Source organism: Brachycentrus maculatus, unplaced genomic scaffold, assembly GCF_059751285.1.
Source record: "Brachycentrus maculatus isolate JH-2025_06_01 unplaced genomic scaffold, ASM5975128v1 h1tg000755l, whole genome shotgun sequence".
NCBI classification, from domain to species: domain Eukaryota; kingdom Metazoa; phylum Arthropoda; class Insecta; order Trichoptera; family Brachycentridae; genus Brachycentrus; species Brachycentrus maculatus.
This window is the reverse complement of record NW_028281485.1, coordinates 87,808-107,494: the sequence shown is the minus strand read 5'-3', so window position 1 is coordinate 107,494 and position 19,687 is coordinate 87,808. Positions and strand designations below refer to the sequence as shown.

General features: G+C 32.0%; 1 protein-coding gene across 2 annotated transcripts; it reads left to right on the top strand.

The window, feature by feature from the left end:
• Positions 1–511: 511 nt before the first annotated feature.
• On the top strand, positions 512–19,132 carry LOC148300301 (uncharacterized). 2 transcript variants are annotated; one of them, XM_088274988.1, is made up of 9 exons: positions 512–864; positions 1,276–2,194; positions 3,685–3,756; positions 5,392–5,523; positions 6,405–6,546; positions 10,194–10,277; positions 12,792–12,924; positions 13,884–14,319; positions 14,478–19,132. In XM_088274988.1, the coding sequence occupies exons 2-9, from the start codon at positions 1,276–1,278 to the stop codon at positions 15,137–15,139; spliced, it is 2,580 nt and encodes an 859-aa protein (XP_088131114.1). In that variant the 5' UTR covers positions 512–864; the 3' UTR covers positions 15,140–19,132. The 2 variants fall into 2 exon arrangements, with proteins under 2 accessions (XP_088131114.1, XP_088131115.1); XM_088274989.1 differs by lacking the exon at positions 10,194–10,277.
• The last annotated feature ends 555 nt before the right edge of the window (positions 19,133–19,687 follow it).

Here is a 19,687-nt window from a genome sequence, read left to right as displayed (position 1 = left end):
CCGAAATATAACAATAGTTTATATCCGTTTTCATTAAAAATATATCCGATATTAATTGGTATTTTATTGGAAATATAAAAATACCTTCACCAAAAAAAACAAAGAATTATAACTAAAGAATGTATGTATATGTTAATAATTATATTAGTATTATTATTATGCCTGTTTATGGTAATATGTATGTACGTTTTACATTATAAATGACTTGATTTTAACCCCGCAAAAGCCGTTCCTGTTGTATGTCTTTAAAGCAAATTCTACATAATATTTTAAGCGCACACACATTTATAAAATGCTTACAAATACTTTGAAAATCGACTCAGTACCGCCGCGGCTTGGCTATAATTATTCCTATACATACGTATAATTTTACGTAAATATTATATATGAAATTTATCCATGTGTAGTACAAGCCGGATGGGTACAATGTGTACGTACTACATACAATGAAAGTCTTAATACAAATTACATGTTTATAATATAGTAAGTACGTATATAACATGTATGCAATACATCTTTGGAAACGAAAATACCTGACATAATAATATCGTTCAATGAATTTATAGAGAGAAAAAAGCTGTGTTTAGAACGTTAAAAATTAGTAAAAAAATATATATCATGTTTTAAGTAGTGAAAATAATATAGTCATTATTATTAGCTGGAAATGCATTAAAGTTCGCGAGCCGGCCCCCACCATGGGTACAGTATATTGATTGTATGCTGAGGGGTGTGGCGGGGAAGTGGCGTACCCACTCGAGTTATTTTGCGTCTGGTTCCTTCGTGTAATTTTATTGTTTTAAATCATTAATGACGTTAAAAATTCTATTTATGTGCTACAAATATTATATCACATAAATCTCCACGGTAAGTTTACCATTTTTTCGTTGTGTGTTTGTTCGATCTTATCGTAATTATTTTACAAAATAATTTACAATCCGAAATGCCGTCTCGAAGCGTAGGTAATATATTTCTATAAGGTACGCATTTTTAACAGCATACGTTCTAAAAATAAAAGTAACAATTAAATTTGCGACGGCTCCCTCACCATATTGTATTTCTAGGTGATTTAAAATATTATATCATCATTGTCACTTTAAATATATCGCTAATATTTATAGAAATATATGTTATTTATTCTCGCGGCCTTTTGTTGACATTTCTCGGGTGTATTATCGATAGGTTATGTTCTAAAAATTAGTAAATATTAGTTTTATTTCAATAAAAGCAGTCCATTCTTAGTCAGAATTATCAAAATAGTATTTCGTATGTTAATAGATGCAGTCCACTACTAGTGAGAAAACTTTTCACCTGAAGTGGAATAATCACTTACAAAATTTGAGCCAGTTATTTACGACGATATATTCGTCGTCAGCCCTCGCCGATGTCACTCTGTCCTGTCGCGATGGATCCATTAGGGCCCACAAGCTGGTCCTGTCAGCTTGCAGTCCCTATTTCGAGCAAATCTTCAAAGAGAACCCTTGCAAGCATCCTGTCATCATTCTCAAAGGCATCCCTTATGCCGAAATCAACTTGCTCGTCGAGTTTATGTACAAAGGATCCGTGGATGTCCAAGAATTGGACTTGCAGTCCTTGATGCACACAGCGTCTGAACTTGAAATTCGAGGCTTGGCTTACGAAGTGAGAAAAGATGCTTCGAGTTTATTGAATGTCAACTTGAACGAGTACCCAGCGTTCCCTGCTTCTTCCACTGCGGGGCAGGATTTCTCCTCCTTCGACGCCGCTAATCCTACATGCAGTTCTCCATATGATTCCACTCCTAGAACGGTGAACCCCTACCAAACTAACTTGGAGCGGTTGCGACAGATACACATGTACCAACAAGCCATGTGCAGGAACACTCCTTACAACAGTAACCAAGGACAATCTATAGACAACTCTGCAAATAAACGCAAAAGGAAGACCGATGAACCGATGCCCGCCACCACTACTAACGCTGTCAAAAACATTCTTGCGGCGGCTGCCAAAGAACTGGCCGAAAAGAAGAATCCTAAAATCTCCACCTGTATTCAGACTGAGGATGACGTTGAAATGGTGTCCATGAAAATAGAACAGGAGGAGGAGGAACAAGAAGAAGCCCCATTACACGGAAGGGACACCAGATTTAAAGGCAAGAAAAGAGTGTCTGTTGGAATGCAAAATGATTACACCCCAATAGTGCCCAAAAATAAAACAGGTATGAATTTTTAATTATTTTTATTGATTTTTCCCTTGACGTTCACCGTTTGTAACTCTGTTGTAAAAGTTAATGAATTCAAGTTACACCTAGTATTCTTTCCAGTAAAACATTAAATTTTGCCCTAGTAAAACACATTTACTTGCCAGCTGCACATTTATCATTGACTGATATTATCAAATACATTTTTTTTATTTACATTTAATATATTTTGCTATAACTTTTGATATGAACTTGTTCAAAAGTGATAATGCACTTCATTGTAGGAAAAATATCGAGAAACACCTTGCTACGTTACATAATCTTCAGAATTCAACATTACTCTCATTATTTTTGGTATTTTGTTTTTTAAACTTATGTTGTTTGTATGTTTATTATAATTATTTATACAATTCTATATTATTTATTATCTCATTGTAAATAAGAATAGTTTTTAATATAATATGTACTTATAAAAAATATACTAATATTACCTCCCACATAAGAGTTATACTCATTAGTATAAAGGAGTGATAAGATAATTATTTATGGGGGGCCTCAAGGTTATTTCATGTAATTATTACAATACTTTAAATAAACTGGTTGGAATTCAATTCAATTAAATTTGGTTACATGATTTATTCATTTGTGGCATTCTCATTTTTATTTCTACTTTGTCTTTTTGTTGATAACTTGTATAGTAAAGGCCTTAGTACTAAATGTTAATTTTTACGCTGTTATATTTTCTTACCCAAATGACAAAAACTGTTTTGTTAAATGATAGGTACTTACTTACATTCACATTATGTAACATACATTTAAAAGTAAGAACCTATCCATATTTTTTATAGTATTCAAATAGAACATATTTCAAATTTGTTAAATACATTTAGTGTTTTTTTGTTTATTTTTTCTCAGATCTTTTTTCCTTATACAAAAATTTGCCTCTGAATATATTTTTTTAAATGGTTATTTAAAATCGAGCAGTTTAATCTTTAAATGTTTTAAAAATTGTAAACGCTTTTTACCTTAAAAAATAAATAACATTGCCAGTGGCGGTTGGTGGACAAAATATGAGGGAGTGAGAAAGAAAATGTAATATACATACCTACTATGTACATATAATACTAATACATTATACACACCTACCATGCCACATGTCAATGAGAAAACTACAGAAATGTTAATTTCTAATTTTAATGTTTTTTTTTTAATTAGTATTTGAACACTAACTTTGTGCTTTTCCATTTTATAACTTGCAAAATAGCTCAATATGTATAGTTTTATTTTTTAATTCAATCACAATAAATCTTATAATAACTTTATTACAATGTTGACCAGTTTCAAAGCAAACAGCTTCTTTCTCAGACTAATTATGCTATTTGTTTCAAAACTGGTCAAATTATAATTATGTTATAATAACATATATAGTGATTTTATGATGAAGCATTTTATAATATTTGTTTCATAAAATTTTACTGTGCTCATGGCTGATAATTATATTTTCTTAGGAAAACCTCAAACCCCTCGGTTGAACACAGCCACTTCTTCAACACCAACCACACCGCACGAATCAGATGAAGGTAAGCTTTATCTTTTTTTAATTCTTGACTTTAAATATTACAGAATACTTTTTATAATTATCAATCACAATTTTATAGAATACAGATATGTTATGAATACAGATATGTTAGCTAGACCATTAGAGCTTGTTCTTAAATACCTCTCTCCTTTTCTCACCTCTCTTATCGAGGTTAATTAGCAAATACACGCAAAAAAAAAATAGCGGGTATTTTAAATGTCGCGTTGAGAGCAACACTAAAAATACTGGTAAACAGAAATTATTCCTTTTTTCTTGAATGTTTTTCGCAGATACTTTGTGGCACATTTTATAAACTTATACAGTACATGTTAAACCCTGATGATGACAAGGTTCTTGTCGAAACTTCTTGTTCTTGGTGAATACCACTATTTATTAAAATCTCACGTGTTTCGATTCATTCCGCATCATTTTCAAACACCGGTGTTTGAAAATGATGTGTAACAATAGAGTTAAAGGAATAGTGGTATTTACCAAGTAAAACATAAATAAAAAATGGGTAGATTTTATCACAAAGTGACTGCAGAATCAATCAAGGAAAGAATTCTAGCTGACAACCCCGTTTTATTATCACGTGTTGCTATTATTTCTGATTGTACTTTTTTCTATTAGTAATAGCTGTTTCGCCTTACGAAAGCATTATCAAACTTTAAAAAAACAAAATATATATTCAAGTAAACATTTGTAAAGCTGACAATGAAAATTTGGATTTCTTTTTATTTATAAACTAATAAAATATTAAATTATACGAAGTAAACACTTTTAATTAAATTCAATAAAAAACTTTGTATTATCTTGGGTCATTTTAATCATTAATTTTACAGTGCAGTTTAGTGAAAAGATGTTAATTTTTTATCAATTAATGTTTTTTGGAGTTTATTTTATGGAATTGCATTGTAATGGTATTAATTTGTACTATTGCACAATATATATATATATATTTAAATCTACTCAACTAACCTTATCAAAATAATCATAATTTTAAATGTTATAAAAGTTTTGTAACAGTTTTTCTTATCTAAAATTATTATTCTGCAATAAATATGATGTATTTTTTAAAATTATTTATTAATAGATTTGGCATTTAATTTATAGGAAATTATTTTAATTTATATATTAAATGTTAAAATCAAACATTGATTTTTTGAGTCTACTAAATTGTATTTTATTGTCAAAAAACACATAAAAATAAATTTTGTGACAAGTGTTTCGCCTTTTTATGGCATTTTCAAACGAAGGTGAATATTAAATGGACTGATAGTCCTTATAGCTATACAATTCTATGTACTTAAGTAATAGTTTTAACATGTCGCTCACTCCTTTCAAGAACATCATAAATCAAAAAACTTGATTTTTCAGGAGAACGTTTTTAAAGTTTAAATATATAAACAATACCTTTTCTTCAAAATGCAAAAACAACACTTTATGCCCTGTAGCTGGTAAATATGAAGTTAAAAATATGCCGCTTTTGCTGGGATTATAGTACATTTTCTGGGCATTCCGAAAACATGCACAACTGAAAATTGACAATTTTTGATTTATGACATTCTTGAAAGGAGTGAGCGATGTGTAGTAATAATTTACGGGAGTGAACAATAGTTTTTATTTAATATTTCAGTAACACAGACAGCGGAAATGAATTCTTCATTTGGAAGCGGAATATTGAAGTGTGTAAACCTTGACGAATTACGTGAATCTCATGATGATGGGGGGGCTGTCATCGATGACAATGATGACTCTTCAGCTCTAGGTATAGCAATCATTTCATTTTATTCCTGCTGCCTTTCAGAGTTATTTATTTTGAATCCAAAGCATTGAAATAAATATTTTTTTAAAGAGAAATATTAGTGTTTTTATTATTTACACAAATATTTCAATTTCAAACTATTTCTGTGAGCCTAAGTGAATCATTATTAGAAATATGTATCAAATTACGGTAGAGTGGGTTTGAACCGAGAAACTCTGACTTAAGAGTCCGCGACACTAACCACGGGACCACAACCCGACACATATACCCGGCAATATTTTTTGGAGGTTCTCAATCTGTGTTCCGTATATTCAGGGCCACATGTTATTTTGTTCGGGCTAATAATATCCTTTTAGTGGCATCTATGGGCAAATTTTGTAAAGTAATATTGATCAGACCGATCTTTTTTACGTGTGACATATGGAAAGTTAAAATGTTTCTTGAAAGATATCTTAAAGACTCGAATACGAGTCATCCGTGGCGAATTTAGACAAAGAATATGAACATGTACTACATACTACTACTACTGCTATCATCACGCAGTTACTGCTATCATACATGCCCTCCAATTACGCAGACTTTTAACATCACCAAATTTTAGGTTCTGATTGATCTGATCGTGCCAAGTCTTTTTTGGCCGTCCTCATTCTGTTCTCCCACTCATATTCGCCACATATATTTTCTTAGTCATTCTCTCACTATCCTTTCGCTCCACATGTCCATACCATCTTAAAGAACTCTTATTAATCTTTTCAACTATCCCTTGTTCAGCCTTACATTCTTTTCTTATATCTTCATTTTTAATTCTGTCTTACAACGATTTTCCACACATTCAACAGCGTTCACTCTGCTTTCATCCTATAATAATTTTGTTTGTTTTCCAGATACATCCGATGACAATAATCTTTTGGTTGAAACTACTTATGGGAATATTCCACACGACGATGACTATGACAGTTGCGACTCCAAACATGACTCCAGCGCTAGGGCTGAGAAGCTCTTTAAATGTGACCTCTGCGACTTGAGGTAAATATTGCAATATATAATTAGTTTTCATTTTGTAATTCTTTGATAGCCCGGTGCACGCCCCGAGTAGTCAGCATCTTACAATCTTGCCGGTCCTTTAAATTCCAAGTAAGTTTGGATTATCTTACAATCTTACCGGTCCTTTAAATTCCAAGTAAGTTTGGATCAACAATTACGAGTCTGCTAATTTCAAAACTTGAAAACTCCATAAAATATAAAAGAAAATAGTTACAAGTGACTTAAAAACTGAAAGAAAAGGTTTCAAGGTTCATTATAAGATATATCATAATTCGCTCACTCCTTTCAAGAACGTCATAAATAAAAAATCGTGAATTTTCAGTTGTGCATGTTTTCAGAATGCCTGGAAAATGTACTTTATCCCAGCAAAAGAGGCATATTTTTCACTTAATATTTACCCAGTACAGGGCTGAAAGTGTTGTTTTTGCATTTTGAAGAAAAGGTATTGTTCAATTATTTTTTTAAATATACTAAATATTTTTCAAATGGAGAAAAAAACCTTTAGGTTTTACCTAAAGAGATCTGTTGCACAGTAAAAAGTTCAATAATTGACTTGATATTTATTTTTAAAACATTGTATTATATTTTTAAACTTTAAAAACGTTCTCCTGAAAATCAATTTTTTTGATTTATGACGTTTTTGAAAGGAGTGAGTGAATTGTGCCATGTGGTGGAAATGATTCAAGTAAAAATGAAATGCATTGAAGGTCTCCTTGCATTATACTAGTCTACTGTTGAGGAAAAGGAACTAGCTTCTCAACACATGTAATGCATAATAGCTGAGACTTTCACCACCATTCTTAACAAACTCCTTTTAACGTGGATTTTTCAATAGCCCGCAACTTAATTTTCTTTAAACACAGGTAGGTAACATTTAACATAATTTTCTTCTTATTGACCCCTTAAGAATCACGATGTTATCAACTATTTAGAGTTTTCATGGAGTAGTATAATCATTACAGGAAACACAGTTTAGACCCGCGCTGTGCCGGCAGGTTTTTCGTAAGACATCGGACCTCCCCTTTAACATAATTTAATGTTTTTCTTAAAATACCGTTTTTGTATTGAAAAAATAAGTTTTTTTAAATAGATAAATATATGGTTTTGAAAGGTGAAGAGTTATAAAAAAATTTAAAAAAAGTTTTCACTAAATAATATTCTTTAAAAAAAAAAATCTAATTCCCATAAATATTCTTTAAAAAAATTGTCCGCGTCTGGCTTTTTGCGCAGCCGATCGTTTAATGAATTGTGTGTTTGCAAGGAGTGCAATTAAACTTGTAATTGCACTACTTTTAACCTTTTTTCTCATGGCGTTGACATGTTTTGAAATTGCAAGACTCATTTTAAAGAAATATATATGATTTTATTCTGCATTAAATATTACATCTTTAGAGCACAATGGTGATACAACCATAAGACCTCATTGTTTGGGCTGTTTTGTTGTTGTTGTTGTTGTTGAAGGATTGCATCTATTGGACATGAATCGAGCGCATAGTGCTACTAATAAAATCGATTTTATGTGGACAAATTACCAGTATGCTCTAAAAGAATATAAAAGATGAAAACTTAGTCTTTGATATACAGTTGAACTTCTATTTATCTAAGTTCTTCCCATATATATATATATATGGAGTTTCCACTGTAATACCATTTTGCTCCAAGGATTGGATAGTGCTGAACTAATTTTGCAGTAATTTATATTATGTACATATTTATTTTTACGCATATATCATATGCCTTTTTAGATACATGTATTAAAAAGGTCCCATATAGTATTGATTACTTGGGATTCCATAAAACAGCCCGTGGATTAAGTATTGTTGCTTTTATTTTAATATAAATTATATCCTCATTTAGCATGCAATTTTCTGCATATAATTATGGTGATTCCTGAAGTCTGAGAGACTCTAAATCAGGGCTTAAACCACAGTATGTCAATTGATGTTTTAAAATAACCAAATTTTATTCAATATTATAAACAAAAGTTATGACTTTAATTGTATGGTGTCATCTTTTAGCAAAAAATACTAATTTGAAAATACTAAAAAACTTGTTCGTTTTCACATGTATTTGCTTTTTTTATTGTTCATGGAATTTAACTGCATACTTTATATTATCATAGCATAATTGCATATAACACTCTGAATGAGCCTTATAAACATTACCATTTTACTAGAGTTGTGTTATCAATTTCACTGATTATTGTTACAGTGTTCTGTTTTACAAACACCAAATCTATGGTTTTTCGGGAACCAATCTACTGTGTAAATAGTGAATAGTGTATTTTTTTAAAGTCTGAAATTGCATCAAAATAGACACATGCCATATTTTAAAATATTCCTTAACAAAAAGTAATTACAGTAGTGTTATCAATATTGCATGCCAAAGAGCCAATTATGTGCTTCCATTAGAAATTACATAGCTCATATATCTAGTAAGCACATAATCTAAGATTAATATTACTTTTTTTTTTGTTTTGTTATACTGGTCAAAATTTCTTTCCATAGTTTAAGTAAGTTTATATAATAAATTTGATAACATGGAATTGAATGAAGGTAATCTTACACATTTTCAGAGATTTTAGCCATTGAGAAACAGTTGTAAAACAGTGAATTGGATTTTTTTTCCAATACTCTTCTAACTTCACCCATGTTCAACGTTTGGTCATGTCCTTCTACCTCCCTCCACACTCTTACAACCAAAACGCAAAAGCGATGGACATGAAGCAATTAGGTTGTGACATAACTTTGAGAAGGCTTTGTGTATTTTTAGAAATTCTGTCTCTAATATTTTTAATAGTTTATTCAACAGTTTCAATAATTATTCTGTACAATATTGAGAGATATCTCTCTCCTTAACATAATCTTCACATTAACATATTCTATCCTTTTACTTCTGTTCAATACTTACTACAATATATATTTGGAAACAATCTTTCTCATTATGTTGCATTACTGAATTTTTTTAAATACTATTATCCATTGATTTGTTATCATTCTGAGTTGTTTATTTGACATAATATGTATATTGTACCCGTTTAGGCAAAATACTAAAACTAAGAAACGTTGCATATTATGACCAATTATCCCTATTTGTATGAATTTTGGGCAGATATAGGCTGACATCATAGTTACTTTTATCTGAACAGAGTCGATAGTATGTATATTTGAACCTCCATAAAAAGGTCTGTAAAATGTGTGGAACTTCATACATTTAATATATCGTTTTATGCCAGATGTATGAAAAATTATTGACAGTATGAAAATTAAAAAAATATATTTAAATATTGTGTTAATTTGCAGATTTTAAATTATTTGCCCTACAACTTTTAAAAAGTTTTATTTTTTTTCAATGCTAACTTTCTGCATACAATTAAATGGTCAGTTCTTAATTTTGAACACGAATACATTGTCTATATGCTTAACGAGCTCCTCTGTGTTCCCTACTCCATTATAGCAACTTCCAATCGAGTAAAGTAAACTAGAGGTGTGCAGAATTATTAGTCGGAGATCTGTTGTAACGCAACTGTGATTGGCTCCGGGGACTAGTCCCGTGGCGGTTGTGGGTTATGTGGAGTGGTGTGGACGAGGAGGATAATGGGTTTGTTTCGGTGTTGTGTTGCTCCCCAGCTATAGTCGGAACGATCACTTGGTCCGCCATCGCAGGACGCACAGCGGGGAGCGGCCCTACAAGTGCAATACCTGCCCCTACAGGTGCATTCCAAACTACTACTCACTACCGTCTTAAACAATACCCCAAACGTAACGCAAGTATGGGTGTGCTTTTATAATTTCAACCTCTTCTAAATTCACCTTTTCAAAGGCCTATCACCTTTCCGCCTCCAACCATTCTTTCATATACTGATTACCAACGTTTTCCACGGAGAACACTTCAAATTGTGTTTGTATGATTTGAATATATTAAAACAGATATTATCGTTTCTGAAACGATCATTTGCGAGCTAATTTTCATGGAGATGTTTTATTTAAATGTCAAATATCGTCAGTCATCTTACTAAAAAGTCAAATTCGCACAACTTAAATTTAATCTGATATATTGTTTAAAAATAACAATAAATCAATTTATATTTTTTAAAAATTAACATGTCTACTTATTACTTTTTTTTTAAACAAAACAACACGTCATAACTCTTGCCAGATTTTGAGTTATCATATACAATTCCATTTTAAAGCTTGACTTTCAAGTCATGTCCTTTTGTAATATGGATGACTTTATGAAAAATAGACTCATAGTAATGTAGAAATAAATATTCGATTTGATATTTAAATATTGGATCTCCGTGTAGAGCCAGGGGGGAAAAATATTTCGGAGTATAAATAAGATTACCAGTAGAACTCCAACTATCCAAATCAACTGGAACGGGACCTCATTCTAATAATAATTTATTTTTTTTAAAAAAGGGCTATTTTAACTAATTATTGTATACATGTTGAAAATGGGAGAATTTTTTTTTCATCAATTTAATGAAAAGGCAACACTTTTACGTGTCAAGTGTAGTTACAAGTGCTATGCATTAGAACAGCATGTACGTATAGTACTGTAAATGAAAGTCATTGCTTACTGAACATCTCGGTCAAAGTAAGCTGTCATCCGACAGAATCATTATTTTGCAAATCGCAGTACGTTTCTGACTTAATTTTTTTTTCTGGAATTCTGATAACGATTAGGGTAATTAGCGATTCAGATCATCGGAGTTCGGATAACTGGAGTTCTACTGTACTTATTTGCATCAAATACTCCCATTCCAGTGCATCAAGTAGATATTTTATTCATCTACTTGTTAATTACGTGGATTTAAATAAACAATCCCACATAAGAATAAAATGTAATAATAAAAAATAAAAGTAAGAACTTTCTTTAGCAAACGCATTAGATTGCTTCGCTCTCAATCGATTTAAAAGTATTTCGTCTAATCTTTCAAATAAATGTTGGAGCTGGAAACAAGGCCTTGTACAGTTTTGGTGTCTTTTTTATCAAATATATGTATTTTTTACATTCTAAGTGGTTTTTTTTCTGTCCGTCTGTGTTTCAATTCGGGATTAATACACAAGTGCATGAATTCATTACGTAAATGAAATTTTATATCAATTTTTTTTTTAAATACATACCTTTTTTCACTCATTATTACACTGCACTTAAAACTAATTTGCAATTTCATTGGCATCATTCAAACAGGATGATGTTAATTTACATAATATTGCAAATGTCATTAAGTTCTCGCTGTTTTATTTTATTTCATATTTTATTCCATTATTATTTTAGAATATTTTATCATCAATAAAAATAGCCAACGAGTTATTAAAATGTTTTTTTTAGTTTTTATAAATTGTGTGAATATTCTTTTAGTGAAGTATTAGTAAAAAATATGTGGCATGCTGTCTTGTCTAAATATTTTTATTTTATTTAGTGTTTAAGAAATACATTTTAAATTTAGTTATTTGAAAAATACTTTAATTTTTTACCATTTTATGGTCACTTAAAACATGTTTTTGTTTTACAATTGCATGTTAACATATTTGGTGTTACTGTTTCGATTTGTTACATGATCTTTCTAACACATCCATCATTTTGTGTTAAGCAAGCTATTTCTCACCAAGTCCATTATCTATTTTTACTAAATTGACAATATATAATAATGCAAACCGATTTCAATCCCTGTTATATGCCTATTCACATAACAGTCTAATTTTTAAAAAATATGATAATATGAAATAATTTCTGCGTTTAATCTTTAAATACTCGCAATATTTTATTATATAGATAAATTTGGCAGCACTAAATCCAAACACAATTTTACATAAATTTATTTATAGAAATCTAATTTTCTTTGATTAGATTATATTTTAAAATATAAAAACATTTTTAACTTTTCCTCGTAAAAAGCTTTGCATATATTTTTTAAATATACGTAGATCTTTTTCTATTACGTTGAGATAAATTATTCTAATATCCATACTTGCATACTACGTTTCTCTCAATAACGACACATTCTCTCTTGTATTACTAAATATTTTGATATTTCACACATATTTGAAGGTAATTAATAATTCCTTAAAATACTCGAATCCTTTCTGAGTACTCAATATATTGCTTAGCACAAAAATCACTGCACACTTCTAGCTAAGCATTTTTCACTCTTTTTGAATAATGAAATATGGAATGTTTTGTTTATTTGGAATGAATAATGACGAGTTGTTTCTGTTCAGCTTTAACCGTTCGTCACACTTGGCGCGACATCGCAGGACCCACACCGGCGAGCGGCCGTACCGCTGCGAGGCGTGCGGCCGATGCTTCGCTCGCGGGGACAAGCTCAAACTGCATATGCGTATATGCGAGAAGGTACAAATCTATTTTTATACTTCATCTGCACGAACAAAACATTGATAAACATAAACAGAATGTCAGAAGACAGACTTCCACGTATCGCCCTCCAAGGCAACCCTGAAGGACGCAGACCCCCAGGCAGATGGAAAACGATGGAAAGACAGCTGGGAGTCAACATCCCAAGAGCGACTGCAGAGGCACAAACAGATCCCTAGGATCTACAAAAAGAAGAAGAAGAAGAAGTTTTTGTTAAAAATATATTTTACCGGTTCGGTGGCACGAGCGCGTTAACGCGCCCTCCAATTCCGTGCTCGCCAAGCCTCGTTTGAGCTTGTCGCAAGCCAATATCAAATCCAATTGCAATATTTTTTAATTAGAATATAGACACATCTAATCAAGAAATACTGAAATATTACAATTTACTGATATTATCAAAGTTAGTCTAAAAGCTTTCACATTTTTGTTGAAAAAATCACGGCCTGCTGGGAACGGCCATATTAATACCTTCCGGCATTGAAAGGGTTAATAATACTTCGGTACTTCTTTGTTAAAATCATTTATTTTCAGTTCAAAACTACTTTGTACCCCCCGACACGGTTTAATCACACTTAAGGATAATGTGTGTTTTCATTAATTGATTCGGCAGTCACTTTGTGGTAAAATCTATCCGTTTTTAATTTAAGTTTTACTTAGTAAATACCATTATTTCTTAAAATTATTACAGTTATTAATTTTTTTCTTAAAATTATTACTTATCTTATTACGGTGTTGAACAATGATACATAAAAACACGTGTCACAATAGATTTTGAGAAATATTGGTATTTACTAAATAAAACTTAAATTAAAAGTGGATAATGGTGTTGTTTAGTTTTGACAAAATAAGCTTTGAATTTCTCTTTCCAGCTAAATCTTAGTAATACATATGTTTAAATAGAATCTTCGTCAAATGAAGAATATCTGGAATGATTACAGGATGAATATGTCTTGCCGGGCAACTCTTCGGCGGGTGTAGGAGACGCCGCAAAGCAACCGAAGAAGGACAATCCTCAGGCCATGATCCCCGGCGTGGTGTCCATCGGGCACAGCGAGCGGCACCAGCTCATGTTCACGGCCAGCGGGGAGGTGGTGCTGGCGCCGCGCTCGCACGAGGGCCTGCCGCCGCACCTGGCGCACTCGGCCCTCTCGGCCCACTCCGCGCCCGGCCCCGACGCCGACGGGCGCTCCAGCTGCGAGCTGGCCGGCCCGAGCCCCGTGCACTCCGCGCCGCACTCGGAGCGACACAACTACTCGGACGGGGGCTACCCCATGAAGAGGGGACGCGGGCGACCCAGGAAGAAGCCCCTCCCGGCCATGGACCTGCCCATCATCAAGAAGAGGAGGGGCCGCCCTCCCAAAATTATCAAAATGGGTAAACAGAAAGTTATTGTACATAAGCCATATTTCACGTTGTGCTGAAATGCAATATTGCCTACAGTTTTTATTTGATATTGGTTTTATAAGGCCCCGTATTTGCTGTTTATCCTGATATTTGTTAAATTTCAAAACAAGATTTTTTTAAAATTCTAGATCCATTGGACCACTCGAGACCTATAGAAAACTACACTTCTTCCAACCTTCCTTACGGCGACTTCAGCTACTTAACGGACATTATCTCCACTCACTTCAATCAATCCACGCAACAGGCTTACCAGAATATGATGCAAATAAATCCACTCCTGGCCGCTAATGCGCTAAGCAACGCCTTATCCAGCCAAGGAATTCCTCTGACCTCGCCCAGCACGCACAATATGGAAAATGCCAGGAACCAACTTCCCTCGCAGAACATGTCTAATCCCTCTTCCGCACAGAAACCGCCATCCTCCGCCTCCGCCACCGAGTCTTCCGACGACAAGAGCGCCGCCAACTCCGCGGATATTGCCAAAACTATTCAGGATGCTAACTCTACTCAGAACTCCGCTTCGCTTCCGGAAAATGAAATGGAGCCGCCGGACACTGATGGAAATCCCGAAGTTCATCTTCCCGATATCAATAATTGCGAGGAAAGTAAGCGAGCCGCCTCTACCGCTACCGGACTAGTGGGCGAGGATGAAGAGGGTAAGCCCAAGCAGAAAGTGCTGATGGTGGGAGACTGTCAGATCGTGAAGATCAGCGAGACATCGGAAGGGAGCTCCTCCGCAGTGGCCGCCGTCGGGGAATGCACCATCCAGCCCGTGCCGCAAAACGAATGAGCTCCGGAGAGAAGGTAGCTGAAATAACCTTTTATATTTAGAAAGTGAGCGGCGATGAGCATATCTGTAGCCTTCCAAGGTATTTTAATAGTAAGTAAGGAAGTACATACATACACTATTAGCTTAGGTGTTTTCTTTATAAAAAGAAGAGGCTTAGTAAAGTAAATAATCGATCCCTAACTTCCCATTATTGCTGCTAACATTAAAAAGTAGGGAATTTATCCAAACTAGATTGTATACTGTCATACATAAGCTTGATTCCTACATTATTAGAATATACTATTTGTTTTTATATTTAATTTTTAAAGAATGTTTTTACATTTTGTCTCATGTAATAATTGATTTTTTTAAACATTTACATACAACCTCTCATTTTTCACAATATGTATCGGTCGATAAGTCTTACATCGACCTTTTTGCTTACACTAAATAACATATTATTGGATAAACTTTACTCCGTATTTCTTAAAATAAATATTGTCAGCTATTTGTGACTTCGGGAACTATAACTCTCTCGATTAAATAATAATTATATTTAAATTTTAATAATAAAGCTACTATTAAATTTGTAGTGAATCGTGCACTTGGCTGCATCGTTGTGTATAAATTAATTGTAATGTTCCTCGAGAATGGATTTAGGTTTGGCAAAAAATGGAGCAAGATGCCTTAAGAATCAGCGGACAATTGTTTGTCAAATTTGTGTCACGGATGCGTGTAATATATTACTAATATCCTTATAACTGACATTGATTACAAAATTGAACTTGTTAAGTGAATCTTAGCACGCCATTATTGATAGTTGTGTTTTGTTCCGATCATTTCCTTCTTTTTGTTGTGAGTTTACTAAATGCATGTATGTTATCCGGTGTAGTGATAGAGAATTATTTATTCATCAGTATTTTTATGTTTAGGTTTTGAAAACTAAAAGTATTGTTTTTTTTATATTATGTTAATAGATTATCATTTTACTTATTAAAAATAAATAAAATAATTGTATACGTTTCTTTTTTACTGATTGGCACCAAAATTAAATTTGTAAAGGCAGTGTAAGTTAAGTTTTTAAAAAATTATTAATTGAATTTACTTTTACAAATGTGTTATTACCATTGATTATATCAGTCGTGTTTTCCTACTTAACTAGTTATATTGTATGTACGTGAATTCATTACAAATTGTGTCTATTGCCATTCAGTTTTGAATATGAGGGTAGGTTTTGGTTTTTTTAAACAGTAATTTTATCTATTTATTTGATTGATATACCAAATGACTTATCTTCTCTGCGCTGTAGAGTGGTAATTTGATGAATAAAGAATCTCTAAATGTTTACGAAGTAGTTTGTATGTATAACAAAGTTTGTTCCTCATTCTCACAATATTTATATCCATTTATATTTTTTAGTCCCGTAGACTGAACTTTTTAGTATATTGTTTATTATACATATCCAGTAACGCTTATTATAGTTTCTATAATTCATTAGGTTTAACTTTAGCTACCTATGTATGTTCTTTTAAAGATTCACGTGTTTAGTATCATAGCATGGGAGGAATTATAATTTAAACGAAATCTCTCAGAATATACTGAAAAATCACACATTTAATAAAAATTGTGTCCTCGCATTTTATGTCTTCTCATTTTAAACTGGATTACTTTAAATTTAATAAATGGTTGGCTTGCTTGCTGTTGACTGTGCCGTAACAAAATTGCCACAATTATTTTCGTTATTGATGATATTTGGTCCCTTACCCATAAAAATGGAATTCTCACTGTCAGTAATATGTAATTACTTTTTTATAACAAAAAAGATACCTGTCTGTTTGTACTTTAAACACTTGTTATAGTAATTATTCAGAATAACCCAATTGTTCTTACATAATTCACATTTTAATGTAATTTATCAAGTTCGATAATTAAAAAAAGAATTCTAAAAATTAAGTTGTGTTTATACCTCCGTTTTTCAGAATATGGATTCAATTTTATGGAACATTGATTTTATAGTATCGGATATAACCGAGATCTGTTAAATTTTATGGAATATTACAGGCATTTTACTCTCACAGCAAACCATTTTTTTTTCTCCAGTATTTCCTCGCAGATGTGTTATAATTATGTACAAATAAGATTTAAGTCTGCATTTTAAACATTCTGCTTTTATAGGTATTTATTACCGACAATTAATAATATTAACTGAAATCTCTAGAGGTTTTAGTATTTATCATAGATCTTGCCATGGCAGTCTACCAGAATGGAAGATGTCGTTAAATTATTAATAATAATCTCTTTGTAAAACTTTGGCAAAATGATTTCCTACTCTGTATATTTTAGAAAATATTCAGATTTTTTATGTATTTTATAATACTTCATTCTGAATCAATCCGGGTAACATTGAACTTGTAAAAGTTGAACAAAACTTAAATATTTCCCATTGTAACTGTACTAGATACAAAAAATAGTCAATTTTATAAATACACTATCCCACTATACGAAAAAACAACACGAATTTTGAAAAAAAGGGATTTATTACACAGAAAAAATAGTCAATTTGCTACTTGACTATAAAAATTTTTCAATATTACCCAGATCGAATTTCAAATTTTAAATGAATTTGATTAAACCTATCAAAATTGAACAAACTTTATTTTATTATTTGTGTACTTAATAACAAATTCAATACATATTTATATATTTGTGTCTATTTTTTTTAATACCTGATGGCAGCTGCCATGTATGTACATATTTTGTAGAGGTGTTTTAAGCTTCATTATCATACAAATCAATTTGCAAAACTTGAATGACCAATTGACCCTTAAGTCTCATTCATATTACACCATTTATACTGTGATTGTTTCAGTGAATTAAGCAATATGTATATGTGTAACAACTTCTTTTTTTACTTCATTGTGGATACCAATACATTAAAAAATGTTCTGCATTATGTGATTACCTTGGGTCATAGTTGTCACTAAAAATTTTAAATTGTAAAATGCTTTATATTCTCTACGTAAATATGTTTTTTTTTAAATTAATGTATTTATAATACAACATGTTTTCTTTGCAACGTGGACTTTATCCTCAAAGTATATAATTCCAATTGGGTGTACTTTTTATCAACTGGAATGTATCAATTCCAGTAAAATGCTTCGTCGTATTCCGTACGAATCAAGGAATACAATCAAATATATTTTTGGAATTGGCAAATTCCGTTTGATGGTTAAATTATATTATTTTTAGTCTCTCCCGTAGACTGAGCCCTGGTGAAGTTGGAAACTTCACGGGTTAAAATATGTATTTTCGGAGCAATGTTGTATAAAATTTAAAAGGATAATGTACATTTTGATTTAATTTCTACAATCATTTTATTATTATTTTAAAATGGACTACGGAAGGCAATAATGAAGTATATTTTTGAATACTTATATCAAATATATTTTTAAGATAAAATATTAATGTGAAAGATTTCTGCAATACATAAGAAAGTTATTATTTACACCTTTCGGCAATGTCTTATCATAGTCAAATGCTGTACAGTACAGCTGATATTCTCAAATGCTAAGACTAAAAAAAAACTTAAAACCAATCTCATCTTTTATTAGTATTCTCATTCTCCCTACACTGTTTATCGGGTCAGATTAATCACAAAGAGTTTCAACTTATGCTGAAATGAATTAACATGACTATAACAAATATGTTATATATGTTAGGTAATAAACCTGTGAGAATCCCACAAAGATAAAGCCCTGGTGTACTAAGTAATCATACTTTGGTGTTTCAGTATTCATTTCTGAAATGTTTGTTTTATGTAGATTGGATTAGAAAGTATTTTGCATTTATTTATATAATATTTACTAATTAAAAAGCAGATGGGGGATAGTACTGAATTTTAATAAATTCCGCAGATAAGGTCATACACATTTTATTTAGTGATCTATTTTTAATGCAATCATTTAAGATAAAATGTTTAATAAAGTATATCGAGAAATAAAATTCTAAATCCTACTACTAGTTTTATTTCTTACAAAAATCACATCTTCCCGAAGATCCTAAAATTTCGTTTAAATAAAGCAGTGAGGCTAAGTGCGCCAGAGAGGCCCTGTGGTGAAAATGAGCAATCGAGTTACTCGTAAAAGCTTTATATCACACTTCATCATAAAGAATAGTTTATGTATCAATTTTTTTAAGTCCATAAGACAGGTGGTTATTGTACGTCTGGCCCATTTGTGTTTACAAGTACTGGCCCATCAACGGAGTATTGACATGGAGGGGTGTTTTTCAGTCGCATATTAGTTGTTAAGTGTACAGGTGGAGACTGACCGGAGCATTTCGTCGTAACGTAACACGTTACGATGCGAGCATTCAGGCACTCAGTACAGCGAGCCGAGCGCTTCATCATCCGATACTATGGAGTATCGGATGCTCGGTGATGCTTGCTGCGAGCGATGTTACGATGAAATGCTCCGGTCACCTTACAGGTTACTGAGAAATAGGAAGGTGAGTTCAAGTAATAATTTCTTAATGTTCCTTATAAGTAACTAACCATCACGCTACTTCCGC